This window comes from Penicillium odoratum, assembly GCF_028828045.1.
Source record: "Penicillium odoratum strain IBT 22623 chromosome Unknown utg000004l_segment0_segment0, whole genome shotgun sequence".
Classification (NCBI taxonomy): domain Eukaryota; kingdom Fungi; phylum Ascomycota; class Eurotiomycetes; order Eurotiales; family Aspergillaceae; genus Penicillium; species Penicillium odoratum.
This window is the reverse complement of record NW_026643146.1, coordinates 2,107,729-2,120,907: the sequence shown is the minus strand read 5'-3', so window position 1 is coordinate 2,120,907 and position 13,179 is coordinate 2,107,729. Positions and strand designations below refer to the sequence as shown.

The 13,179-nt window shown below is 47.2% G+C and overlaps 7 protein-coding genes across 7 annotated transcripts; 3 read left to right on the top strand and 4 right to left on the bottom strand.

Moving 5' to 3' along the window:
- Positions 1-62: 62 nt before the first annotated feature.
- On the bottom strand, positions 63-550 carry N7520_005070 (uncharacterized protein; the record flags this gene model as incomplete). The annotated part of the gene is made up of 2 exons (XM_057139004.1): positions 63-464; positions 542-550. 2 exons carry the CDS (start codon positions 548-550, stop codon positions 63-65), a joined length of 411 nt encoding a protein of 136 aa, XP_056997211.1.
- A 720-nt stretch (positions 551-1,270) lies between these two features.
- Positions 1,271-2,990, top strand: N7520_005069 (cytochrome P450; the record flags this gene model as incomplete). Its single annotated transcript, XM_057139003.1, has 5 exons — positions 1,271-1,339; positions 1,395-2,186; positions 2,238-2,552; positions 2,604-2,770; positions 2,825-2,990. 5 exons carry the CDS (start codon positions 1,271-1,273, stop codon positions 2,988-2,990), a joined length of 1,509 nt encoding a protein of 502 aa, XP_056997210.1.
- Positions 2,991-3,624: 634 nt separating this feature from the next.
- On the bottom strand, positions 3,625-4,974 carry N7520_005068 (uncharacterized protein; the record flags this gene model as incomplete). The annotated part of the gene is made up of 1 exon (XM_057139002.1): positions 3,625-4,974. One exon carries the CDS (start codon positions 4,972-4,974, stop codon positions 3,625-3,627), a length of 1,350 nt encoding a protein of 449 aa, XP_056997209.1.
- A 966-nt stretch (positions 4,975-5,940) lies between these two features.
- Positions 5,941-6,525, top strand: N7520_005067 (cysteine hydrolase family protein; the record flags this gene model as incomplete). The annotated part of the gene is made up of 1 exon (XM_057139001.1): positions 5,941-6,525. One exon carries the CDS (start codon positions 5,941-5,943, stop codon positions 6,523-6,525), a length of 585 nt encoding a protein of 194 aa, XP_056997208.1.
- Positions 6,526-6,896: 371 nt separating this feature from the next.
- On the bottom strand, positions 6,897-9,055 carry N7520_005066 (Copper amine oxidase N2-terminal; the record flags this gene model as incomplete). Its single annotated transcript, XM_057139000.1, has 4 exons — positions 6,897-7,105; positions 7,156-8,064; positions 8,121-8,700; positions 8,750-9,055. 4 exons carry the CDS (start codon positions 9,053-9,055, stop codon positions 6,897-6,899), a joined length of 2,004 nt encoding a protein of 667 aa, XP_056997207.1.
- An 849-nt stretch (positions 9,056-9,904) lies between these two features.
- On the bottom strand, positions 9,905-10,669 carry N7520_005065 (zinc-binding alcohol dehydrogenase family protein; the record flags this gene model as incomplete). Its single annotated transcript, XM_057138999.1, has 3 exons — positions 9,905-10,286; positions 10,350-10,462; positions 10,523-10,669. The coding sequence occupies 3 exons, from the start codon at positions 10,667-10,669 to the stop codon at positions 9,905-9,907; spliced, it is 642 nt and encodes a 213-aa protein (XP_056997206.1).
- A 917-nt stretch (positions 10,670-11,586) lies between these two features.
- N7520_005064 (uncharacterized protein) lies at positions 11,587-13,125 on the top strand (the record flags this gene model as incomplete). The annotated part of the gene is made up of 1 exon (XM_057138998.1): positions 11,587-13,125. The coding sequence occupies one exon, from the start codon at positions 11,587-11,589 to the stop codon at positions 13,123-13,125; it is 1,539 nt and encodes a 512-aa protein (XP_056997205.1).
- Between the last annotated feature and the right edge of the window lie 54 nt (positions 13,126-13,179).

Genomic DNA, 13,179 nt, shown 5'->3' with positions numbered 1-13,179 from the left:
AGGTAGTTGGAATATTTTGGATAGGGAGTGAATGCTCCCACATCCCTAGGATGCCTCCGTTATCAGTTTTGCAGAGTAAGTGTCAGACCGATCAAGCACACGTATGCCGCAATACTCAATGCGGTCAAGACCACCACTGCATTTCCGCTGGTACGGAATTTGTGACGATGGATACCATCCTCCCCGATCTCCGAAAAGAACTGGCGGTTTCCCTGGGAGCGGCGAAATAGTCCAATCATCAGGACCCCAGTGCCGTAAATCGCGAATAGCGCGCCGATACTGTAGAATTCGGCGGTGAAGATCTTGAGCACGACGAGAGCAAAGGAGAACTGGGAGAGGGCGGTTCGAACATATGCGCCTTCAAAGGTTCGCTGGGCTGCGCGCACCTCGACAATTTCATCTGAAGTTAGCACTGCCGAGCGGGCGCGGTGCATTCGAAGGTGGTATCGATCCGCGGCTCGACGCTATTTGGTGGGGTCAGCTAGGGCCCAGGACAAGGAGACTGGGGGTTCTTGGGACTCGAAACATAATCAAAGCTCACCTCGAACATATCGTCTACTCCTAGGGTCTTTCAAAATAGTGCAGTAGTAATATTTGGGAGGAGAAGAGTGAAGAGTTGCGCTCGTGACCAGGTACACATTATGTCACCAAAGACCAAAGTAAGCCCAAATGCCAGTTCACGTGGATGCTTATTTAATCAATGCAAACCAATGCAAAATCCTAGAATTATTCAACTTGACTTGACTTGACTTGACTTCTCTTATATTTTGAATTGTTTCGAGTCGAATGGATACCTAGGTATCTCTCTATTTGTTTCATGAACTCAGTTCAGTTTCGAGTATTGGTTTAATACTCCACCAATCTTCCATGGAATACCCTGATCCCGTTGATTCCCCACTTATGACGTGAAAGGGGTCCAAGGGTCCAGGAGTCCAGGTTCAGGGCTGACAGGATTTATGAAGTAAAACAGATCTCGGCCTCGGGCCTCCAGATCTCATCGCATCTCGCTTTCGCTTTCGATATTCCGACTCGATTGAGACACTTTATACTTTCCGAGTAACACCTGATTGGATATTCGATACGAATGCGAGGGATCGCCACCACAATGCAGATCTTATTTACTCCAGGCCAATGACTACAGTACTGTTTTGATAATTAGGGACACCTGCGAGATAATGTAGTAGCTTTTCCGCCTAGGGCTGATGTGGGTGGCTCACGTGTGAATTACTCGATATTTCAAACCCCCTTTCTTCAATCTTGCTCCATCAGCATGGCTTCGAGCTTTCTTCAATGTCTGCTTCAAAGCCCTGGCTGGGTGGCAGCTACACTATGCACCATCGTAAGTTTGAATACCTATTCATTCAAACCTAACAGCCATAATAATTCTACTCCAGGTCCTGGTTCATGCCGTTGGGAGAGCAATTTATAATGTCTTCTTTCACCCCCTTCGGTCCTTTCCTGGGCCAATATTGCACCGCATGTCCCGCATTCCGTATTGCTGGAAGTTGTTAAGGGGCACTATCCCGTATGATGTGCTTCATTTTCACGAGAGGTACGGTGATATTGTACGCGTTGCCCCAGATGAGCTAGCATTCTCCAACGCCACTGCATGGAAAGAGATCATGGGTCATCGCCCAGGCATCGAAGAGTTTGGGAAGCTGAAAAACTTCTACCGACCGGTTAAAACCACCCCGGTGAACATTGTCAATGCCCAGCGCGAGGAACACAGTGTTCTGAGGCGCCAGCTCGCGCATGGATTTTCTGAAAAGTCGATGCGAGAACAAGAGCCCCTCATCCAGGTGTACATTGATCTCCTCATTCAGCGCCTCTATGGTAATTGCGCCGCCGGGGCAAAGGCGATCGATCTTACTGCGTGGTACAATTGGGCGACCTTTGATATTATTGGAGATCTTGCCTTTGGAGAACCATTTGGTTGCCTTCAGAATTCAGAGTATCATCCTTATGTCCATCTTATACTTGCATCTGCTCGTGCGGGAACGATTTTCCAATCCATCAGGTTCTATCCGATCCTCAACATGCTTTTCAAGGCACTGATCCCCAAATCTTTATTCTCGCAATTTGTACGACAAGCTAAGCTGTCCATGGAAAAATTGCAAAGAAGAATGAAGCTTGGCAATCACCGGCCTGATCTAATTGAAGGGTTATTGCGGAAAAAGGACGAGCTGGTTAGTCTGGTACCTGAACCTTGAATGTTCCTGTGACTGACGGATAAATAGAACCTCAGTCTTGAGAATCTTCAGTCGAATGGCAACATTTTGATTATTGGGGGCTCTGAGACAACTGCCACCCTTCTGGCGGGGGCAACTTATCTTTTGCTATCGAACCCCGTAGCTCTTCAAAGGCTGACGGCAGAAGTTCGGTCCACTTTCAAGAATGAAAAAGAAATCACCATGACCTCGGTCAATCAGCTAACCTACATGCTGGCATGCTTGAATGAAGCTTTGCGGATTTATCCACCCGTTCCGACTGGTTTGCCTCGCGTTGCTCCTACCGGAGGGCGTACTGTCCTTGGTCGGTTTGTGCCTCAGGGTGTAAGTACCATAGACCATGTTTTGGGATACAGATTACTGATAAGAACATAGACAATTGTTGCGCTACACCACTGGGCATTGTATCATAACGAGAAACATTTTACAGACCCGAACTCCTATCATCCAGAACGCTTTTTAGGAGATCCTCGGTATGAAAATGACAATTTCGAAATCCTCCAACCGTTCCATGTCGGGCCTCGAAACTGCCTAGGAAGAAAGTAAGTTGATTTGCATCATGCTTTGTTGAGTTTCCGTTGATTTTCATGCTACAGCTTGGCATATGCCGAAATGCGAATGATACTGGCGCGAGTCGTATTCAATTTTGATATGAAGATCGCTGAAGAAAGTAATGGATGGATGGAGAAGCAAAAGATTTATCTGTTCTGGCAGAAAGATCCACTCAATGTGCACTTAACGCCAGTAGATGCACACAGATGATGATAAGTCGTGGTGGTACAGTAATGTTTGAAATCAAATTTACCTCTACACTGTAAGACTTTCTTTTCCGAATCATAGCCCAAAACACCCTAATCCATACATAGTCACTTTGTCAATCCCCTGGTTTTTGCAATAGAACCTGTATTTTACAAGATGTGCTGAGACCTTTCTTGATGTAATCTACACGAAACTCCTATACGCATGATACCACTCACTCTACGCTCATCTCCCTTAGCAAGGATCTTCCTTCATATATGAGTCTTACGCACCACCATACGTTGAGCTTACAATATGGCCCCAAGGCTTCTCCCCTTGAAACTATATCTTATACGCGCGATATTTAGAGCCAGTTACTAACCATAACTCAAATAGCCAAAGGAGCTGAATGCAGCGGGGTCACGATCATAAATATTGCCAAGGAACAGAATATGTGAAGCGTAGGGGTGATTTAGCCGAGATAACAGAGACGATCAAAATCGACCTTGCCGTGATATCATAGCTGGCGCTTTCTAATAGTACCGGAGAAAATATTCATGCAGTTTGACTAAGAGCTTACAGCAACCTTTTTTGGTGCTGTTGTATGCAATAATGATGTAGTGGTATTTGATAAAGACTCATATATGTTTGCTGATATCTACCTCAATTCATGCAGCAAGGAAGTTTTAACAATCTGCAAGAAAGAATCCCCCTCCGCCTTATCGTAGAATGCCTCATTATACACTAAATTCAAACAAAGTTGGTCTCGAAAAGTCCACACATGACACACAGATTGTCTATTGATCATATCCAAGCCGCCCGAGACTCGGTCGATGCGGATTCCTCGCTCTGCAGTTCCCTTTTGTCTCGCCAATAGCTTCTCGCACACGCCGAGGCTGCTGATATCCACATCAGTTGGCGAAGGAGTGTTCTTCGGCAGATTGCGAAGAAGGTTGCATAGCCCGATAGCGTATTCCCGATGCGCCGACATGTATGCATGGCTTAGACCTTTGCGGTACTCGTCATGGTATGCCTTTGCTCGATCTTTCCATGACGACTCGGATGAAACAGGGAACATCCAACCTGTCGTGAAGATTGTGCTGGCATATTGGCGACTAGAGTATGACTTTGGTAGGAACGGGCGTAGACTGTAGCGTATCGTACTTGTATAGTGTTTATGCTGATCGTCAGCAGTAGCAAGCGCATAGTTGGCTCCGGCAATTGACGCATGTACCGCTGCTGTCACTGAGAGCTTCCGAGCCTTGCAACCTTGTACTACGGTCTTTGTCTCTTGCTCACTGAGATGTAGACGGCTAATGCACGTACCACCTGGGGAAGTCTCGTCTAGTGCGCGGCAGGTGATTCCGATGGCCCCAGCGGCATGACCAAAACTTGCAACATACTGCTGGGCTAGTTGCTTATCTTGGCTCTCCGACGTTACAAAACTGGACAGCGCTTCCTCAACACACGGGGCTAAGCGAACAGTCTCTTCACCCCATGGCAGGGAAGAAGTATCTAGAGCAGACTGCGCGGCCAGCTCAAGAAAGTCGTCCATTAGAATCAAGCCTCCGATTCCATCCGTTCTCCAGTGTTGCGAGCGGCCCAATAGCTCACCTGTCTTGGGGAGAAAGGTCATAGTAGCGTATGGAACGCGAGTGGTAGATACGATGACTTCATCGGCCGTCTTGTCCTCTATCACCTGAAAGGTTTCTGCCGCCCATTTCTCAAGCGCCATCAGATCCGGTATATCGTAGACATATTTCGTTTCATCTACAATATAGGCGGCGATCGTGGGATGACTGAAGCGCAAAGCCTTCCATGCCTCACGGAAGCGTAAGGATAGATTTTCCTGGACGAGTGAGCCTAGCGGGGTCACCGAGGCAATGATGTTAACAGCCCAGTGTTCACGATTGAACGGACGAGCGGCATCACCAAGGATCTTGATGAATGTTTCATTCTCGCCGAGTGGACGTTCAAATTGTCGTTCGCTCACTTGAGACCATGTCATGGTAAATTGTTCGCCGACTTAGACCAAATCTTGCCAGGTTGCCTACTTTGTTTGGTCACTTCGCATGGAAGATTAGATCTATTAAATTCCAAAGCAAATTACGGTATTATGACAATGACTCATTCGTCGTTACTAGGGAATACAATACGGTCTGACAGGGATTGCTGGGGAATGGCTTCACTCAGACTAACGTGTCTCAAGCTAGGCTTCGAAAACAAACATCTAAGAGTACAGAGGTAATCTGAATTCAAATAATACTCTACGGAACTCGATATCTTGTATAGATGGAAGATTCCAAAACTACTGAAGTGCTCTAAAAGCTTAGAAAAGGTCAGAAACACAATATTGAATTGGAATCATAGCCTAATCTTTTATACTGGGCAGCAATGCTGTTACAGAATCGGGCAAGGATCACGACCAGGGTAGACCAAGAGGCGGGGTCATACTCTGAGAACTTTTCAAGCCTACTTGTACATAAACAAGTACCTAAAACTGCCCCGAATTTTTTTTTTAAAAAAATCCAACAACCTATGAAAGCAACATTGACTGATCTTGAGCCATCTGAAGAACTTTCACGCTCTTGGATCCCTCTTGATCGCGCCATTAGCACCTCGGCGAGAGACATTCAGCCAAGCTCTGAGCTGAGGATGTTTATTCGGGAAAGAGATTTCCTTATTAATGAGACTTTCATCTGGCTATATCACCTTCACTACTCCATAGAATCCTTTTTGCCTTTATCTCAGTCCCAGAAAGTACGTATAGTGTTTTGACTCTCAGTAAATTTGGTACTTCCCTACGCGAAGTCAATCCCGTAACCGGCATGCAGGTAAAGCGGAACCGGGATTGCATACATCCTTATTTCTTGAACTTCTTTTTCTCCAATAGAGTCCAACCTCAACCCAAACCATTTCGGTTTAACCCCAAATCCATCTTGGCGGGTCTTAAAGACTCCCTTCTCGCCCTAGAATGGCTACCCACTCAATGACAGGTGGCACCACCCTCCTCCTCCTCGACATCCAAAATGGCACAGTCGAGCCCCTCATGTGCACAGAGGAATGGCTCAATCGCCTCTCCACAGTCCTCTCAACGGCACGCAACAACAGAATGAACGTAATTCACGTCGTCACGGCCTTCCGCACAAACTACCCTGAAAACCACCCAAACAATTCCTCCGTCCCCGGCGTTGCAGCACGTGGACTGTTCAAAGAAGGCGACGAAGCAGTCCAAGTCCACAGCTCTGTCACTCCAGCTCCTACAGAAGCAATTGTCACTAAGCGCCGCGTATCTGCTTTCTTCGGTACAGATCTCGATATACTACTCCGTTGCTCGAAAACCGAACACATTGTTGTCGCGGGACTTATTACCAGTGGTGCTGTTTTGTCTACTGTTCGACAAGCGGCGGATCTCGATTACCGTATTACTATCTTGCGGGATTTGTGTATGGATCGTGATGAGGAGGTGCACCGTGTTTTGATGGATAAGGTTTTTAACAGGAAGCATACGGTTGTTACTTCTGATGAATGGTTGTCGGAGCAGAAGTTATCGAAATAAAATTTACTCATACTCACAAAATTTCATGAATCATGTCAATCTTTGGGCGTCTTCTACTTGAATCATTCTCTGTTCCCCAATAAGATAATCTTAATTTTCCACTGGTTCCTGATTCCTGAGGCACCAGTCCTGACTCTCAAGCATCTTCAATGGACTGGATGTACGGCTTGTGAGTTCTTCCTTGGTACTCGAGACCAGTATCCTGAGATAAACGAGGTAATTATGGAGAAGGGGATTAAGCCTGTTGAACAGCACAATTCCTCTAAGTTTTGTGTTCGGATAACAGAGGCTTTGCTTGACAGAATGTGGTTTGATTATACACATTTCATCTATGTACAGAGAATCTTGAATCGTGACTTCTTCCATCTAATTTACAGCTTCACCTGGTTCCGATCCTGGGATCCGGAGCAGCATGTCGGCTCGGGGTGCTCGGTAGACTTGTTGAACGACTGCGAAGACTGGGGAACATCCAAAGCAGGGTTCTTAGTGAAGAAACCATCTGGCTTCAGCATAACGCTAACACGCTCCATGGGCATGACTGGGAAATCCTCAATGCGAGGATTGTGAGTAAGGCCAAATGCTAGAGAATGTAAGCGGCGGACATCAACCAGAAGGCAGAATCAAACTTACTATGCCATAAAACGACATCTTCATTCTCGACAGCATCGTTTCTACCAGCCCAGACCTCCACACCGTCGGAGCTCTTACTCTGATTTGTGAATTCACCCGCGGCAAATAGCTCATCATCTTGATACTTGGTCACCCAAATCGGTCGAGTCGCAAACTGAGCACGCTTCGTTCCAAATGACTTTGGCGAAGCCAAAATCATTTGACTTGGTGATGTCTGCAGCTTGTAGGCGATGGGGTGATGCGTAATCGGGTTGACAATATTATCGTTGCGAATCTTAAACACACGGTGACGATCCACACTGGTAAAGGCGCTGCCACTCTGCTTGATGATATTCTTTTCGGTAGTGTAGCCTACAGACCAAGGATTCGAGTCATCCTCAAGCATGGCAACACTATCCTCGTAGTAAATGGTATTCTTGAATCCATCTAGCGCGGGGTCAATGCGCAGAGAGAACATGTGCTGATGGAAGGGAGCCATGACGCCGGGACCAACATTCGTACCCCATGGTACTGTCTGTCCATTGGTATTGTCGAAAGGCACCGTGGACAAAATACCGGTCGCGCGAACCTCCAGCTCGATATTAGCTGCTTGATCGAAGATAAAAGCGAAGATGTACTCGTAATTAGCTACGGTGCAGATCATCTGCACCACCAGCTGTCTGTTGCGAACCACTGTTGCGGCACCGGTGCGGTAGTTGGTGTGCTTGTGCTGGAGACCGGCGTCTTGCTCGTGCATGCAGATGACATTCTTGAGCTGGATGGGGGTACCCTGGGCATCGGTACGGAAACCATCGAAATATTTGATATGGCCTAAGCAGTCACAGCCCAGTGCTAGCTGATTAGCTGTGATACCAAAGCCCACGTCGCCGACGTCAAACGCCTGCTTTCGGTGATAAGGACCACGGGGATCTAGGGTTGTTAGCCATATTCTAGAAGATTTACTAGTGGTAAGGACTATCACAAACCTCCATATGGTACTGTCATCTCGGAGAATGACAAACGATAGAATGTGTTACGACCATCGTAGGTCACATTATGCAACACTAGTCCTTCACGGTTATTGAAGCCGACGCGGAATCGCCATTTCTGCCATGAAACCGCATTTCCAATGGTAGTGAAAGAAGCACCCTCAGGCTGCTGCACAATGTATGGTTTCAGATCTGTGCGCAGCGGCTCATCCAACAAGTCATGGGCGTACTGGACGGCGGGCACAGGCTTCCACGGTTGCGTTTCTGTGACCTGGTGATCAGCACCACCGGGTAGGAAGTCCATGCGGACCAGCTGGTGGGTGATGCCATCAAAGACCGGAGAAAATTGGCAAGGAAGAGAGTATTGGTTATTGCCTGGGTGGTCTGTTGCGACGATGTACATGTAGCACTGGAACAGCCGTCGAGTCTCCTTGGAGTCATCGGTGCCATAGATCCATGGATCCAGGCAGACAGTCATGCCAGATGGGAGATTCAATTTTTCAATCTCCGCTTTGACAGCTGGGTGGTTCAGACAGACCTCCTCGATTTCGAGCATTTCGTCCACATCGAGCGGCCCCTGCGGATTGTCAGTTTGATGGAAAGATTTCTTTGGGTGAAATGCATACCTGAATTCCCTTGGGAAGTTCCTTGGCGGACACGATGGACTTAGTATCGGCATTTAGCAGGGCCTTGTAAAACGACCCGTTATCCAGACGGTGGAACATGACCATGAGCAAACGTGCCGGCTTTTGTGGACGGGGCTTGCCTAGTCTTTCGGCTTCAATGTAGGGAATGACATCTTGCTTGATGGGTTCCTGAAGATCGATTCTCTTATAACGCAACTTGACGCCTGGGAAAGCGGATTCCAAAATCCGAACGGCGAGTTGGATCTCTCCCGGAGTAATTGGGTCAAAAGGGTGAAGGCTTGCCATGATGAAAGCAATATTAAATCAGATGAACTTTGGATGAACCGGCGAATATGACAGTCTTATATATCCCACATACCCACGTCCCAGTCGAGTAAATCTTTCGCGTGGGTGGGGAGTTGGTTGTCATTGGTTGATGTTGATCCACCCGGCGCGACATTTGCCATTCTTGGCTTAGCGTCGCCTGAAGCCAGATAACCGTTGAATTCTTATTGGCTAATGAAGTTGGAGATATCGGAGTTTTGGGGTAAGATAAACACGATCACTAATGCTAGCACTCAAGGGCTGTGCTAGACCGTTTATGGACATACATCAACCTTAAAGTCTTAATGTCCATGCACATATGGTTCAAAGGTCATAATATGGTCAAAGGTCATAATATGGTGATACGTTTATCGCCACCAGGGTGTGCTGTATATATATTTCCCTTGATCACTGGAAATCTCAATGACAATCTTTTCCGCTGAGACTCCCGCTCGCTGAAGATCAATGCCTTCCTGGACCTTTCTCAACCCCCCCTGGATTATATGAGGATCCGGCTTTGCTTGGAAAATATCTGCAGCCAGTGCGGAGGGCATGAACTTGTGCCAGATAGCATCACCCACGTGTGGAGCGGAAAGGCCAGGATCCAGACAGTTTATTATAAGGGTGTTAGGAAAAATATCATTACCAACACGGGAACTACCACTCACCAAAACAAGGCGTCACATTGTCGGGGAATGTTCCCTCTTGATAGTTGACGATCGGAAGCTTGCCTCCTCTGATTCTCCCAAGAATCTCACTACATGTAGTTTGGGTGTCTTTAGAGGAAATGCAATCGATGATGTGATCACCCGGCTTCAGAAGACTGACAATCTACTCGATAGATGTGGTCTCCTTATAATCGAAAACATGGGAAGCATCGAGACTCTTCACATACTCGTGGTTCGCCTTGCTCGCTGTAGTCACGACCTCAAGACCAGATAAAACAGCGAGCTGGATAGCCGAACTACTAACCGAGGAAGCACCTCCCCAGATTAGAATCTTCTTTCCGGTGGGTACAGGTACCAATGAAGGGAATGGCACCTCTATGTGGATGTAAAGGGCTGTTGCGGCGGTATCAACTGAGATCGGGAGGACGGCTGCATTGGCCAAGGGTATTAAAATTGGGACTGGGGATACCAGGTTCTCGTTGCAGGTGCTATAAAGCTGGTACCCCGTATTAGTTGATTTTTGTGTGAGGAATCCATCGCAGTGCCTGTAACATATTTTTAGCTACTAGCTCTGCATGCAGTTGATTTGAAATTACCGTAGTATTTACCCAATAACCCGCTGACCGAGCTCAAACTGGGTAACCTTCGATCCAAGTTGCGCAACAGTGCCCGCAACATCAGTGCCGAAGATGAAGGGATAGTTGAGCCGCATTTTCTGCATCTTCCAGGGAAAAATTTATAAGCGCAAGGTCCAATAGCATGAGTGCCATTGCTCTCCTACCTTCCAATCCATAGGATTGACAGCTGCGTAGGCAACCTTTATGACGACTTCATTCTCAGTGGGATTTGGCGCTGGCCCTGGTCCAACCTGGAATGGTCGAGAACTGGCATTTTGTACCCAGGCGGCTTCATTTATAAGGGATGCCATGTTTTTAATGTTAGAAATTGAACCTTAGAAGACGTTTGGAACCGAAAGGAGATATGTATGAAGCTTCAAAGGGGGAAAACCATGAAGTTTTTATGTTGGATGGGTTTCAGTCAATACCTCCGCTAGATTTTATCTATTTAATTATTGTTGACAAAAATACAATTGATTATCAATATTTTGTATGATTACCAATGTCAGCAATCACGATTTCTAATATTCTGAAATTATTGATCCTTCGGATACCCTATAATATGGCAAATTTGAAACGTAATCTTTTTCACTTATATCGCTTTCACACGGGCATAAAATCCGACTTGACAAAGATACGAATTATCATGCCACCTACGCCATTATAAGCCAAAGAATTCCATTTAACAGAAACTCCACGTGTAGTCGTGACTTGATGGGTAATCCAGGGCTGAGAATGTCCCACGCTAGGGGCCGAAGGAGTTAACTCCATCCACCTTTCAGCAAAAGCGATCCCAAGCCAAACAGAATAAATAAATAAGTAAGTTAGTAAGTAATTAAATAAATATTCGACTTCTAAATCCCAAGAATATGATTTATTCGAAATAATACCCCAGTGATGGCCATTGGGCGATGTGGCGGTCTTGGAAGAAACCAAGATGGGATGGAATTCAGGGCTACAAACCATATCAGATCTCTCTCCCTTCCAAGATCTGACGCGACTCAACATTCCTTCAAAAGTCCAGACTTCCAAACGCGTTTAGACTATAAATTCCATGTCACGTCCCTCGGCGCGTGCTCAAGCTGTCTCCTAACTTTGCGACCATGATCCTGTGCATGGATTGAAGCGACTTGATTCTACTAATAATTACACTTTATAGCATATTGTTTTCCAAATCTCTTCTAATAAGTTATCAGGATATTCCCATTGTCTATTTGCACCATTCAAAATGCATTGGAAAAAATCTACCCTTTTCATGGCCACCGGCATCGACTGTGCCCTAGCAACCCGCCGACATCTTCATGGACACGGCCATGGCCATGCTCATCTCATGCTACACGCCGAGAAACTGGAGCCTCGAGACCTGGCTTGGGCTGACCAGATCCCAGCCGACATGCTCATCGAATTTCGCACCCTCACAACAACAATATATGAGGATTGCGCCCCAACAAATACAGTTTATATCACCACCACCACGATCGAAGACATGTCCAAGCAAACTCACTTGCTTCCTAAGCCTAGCCTTGCTGTGAAGCAATCTCTGTCTGAAAAGCCGGAAGCTACAACAACGGTACATATGACGAAGACCGTGATGGATATTGTAGTAGAAACACCCCCAGCCAAGACGATAGGCTCTGTTCCTGAATACGGTGATACCGACGGGCGTATCGACAACGTGACCGCACCATCCCCAGAGGTCGCGCTGGAGACAACGAGGACTGGAATTCATTCTACGACGACAGTTACTTCCTCATTGTCTGGGTTTGGAAATGCGACCGTCACAGTTGCCCTTAATGTTACAGAGCCTTCTAGAGAAGCACCAGCAAGAGAGGCACCAGAAAGAGAGGCGCCAGCCATCGAGGCCCCAGCGAGAGAAGCGCCAATAAGGGGTACAGCTAGAAAATCGCCCCCTAAAGGGCTAGAAGGAAAGGAAGCCACCATCGAAGGACACCTCATTCCCGAACCCACACCAATAGATCCAGCCCCGGGAATCCTCCCAACACTACCCGGCCTCCCCCAGCTGCTCCCAGCAACAGCGATTCCAAACATAAACTCAATCGGCCAAGCCCTCGACCTAAATGGACACCCCCTACCAAAGAACATCCGCTGGAGCTACCTCCCAAAAGACAGCGAGATATCCACCAAAGGATTTGGAGGCCGCAGCACCCCAAAAGGCTCAGCCGTGAAATATTGCGGCAATGTTGGTATACCCTGGGGTAGCAACATTATCGCTGTTAGTCCCACGGAAGCGCATCGCTACAAATACGTCGCCCGGTTCACCGGATCAAATACAGAGCCGTGGACAGTGACGATCTGGAACAAAGTCGGTCCAGACGGAAAGATGGATGGGTGGTACGGACATTCTGCGTTGACTTTTGTACTTGCGCCTGGGGAGACGCGGTATGTTGCTTTTGACGAGGACTCGGAGGGTGCCTGGGGTGCTGCGCCTGGCACAACAGGACTTCCGGTGGATCAGTGGGGTGGATATACTTCTACCTGGGGAGAATTCAGTTTTGGAGATGGTGAGAATAGTGGATGGTCAGGTTGGGATGTTTCGGCTATCCAAGCACAGCTTGGTCATGATGATGTTCAGGGAATGCGGATTTGTCAGGCTGATGGAAAGGGTTGTTCAATCATCGAGCCTAATGCTAGGAGGGTGGTTAATGCATATACGCAGTCTGAACGGCATTATGATGGGATCGGAGGTGCTGCTGCTCCAGGGCCGGTACGGTTGGTTGTAAATTTGGATTATCGGGGAGTGGTATGACTTGTTTGGATGTGTAAATATGCATTTTGCTGGTGGCTTCAAGTTTTTATATTC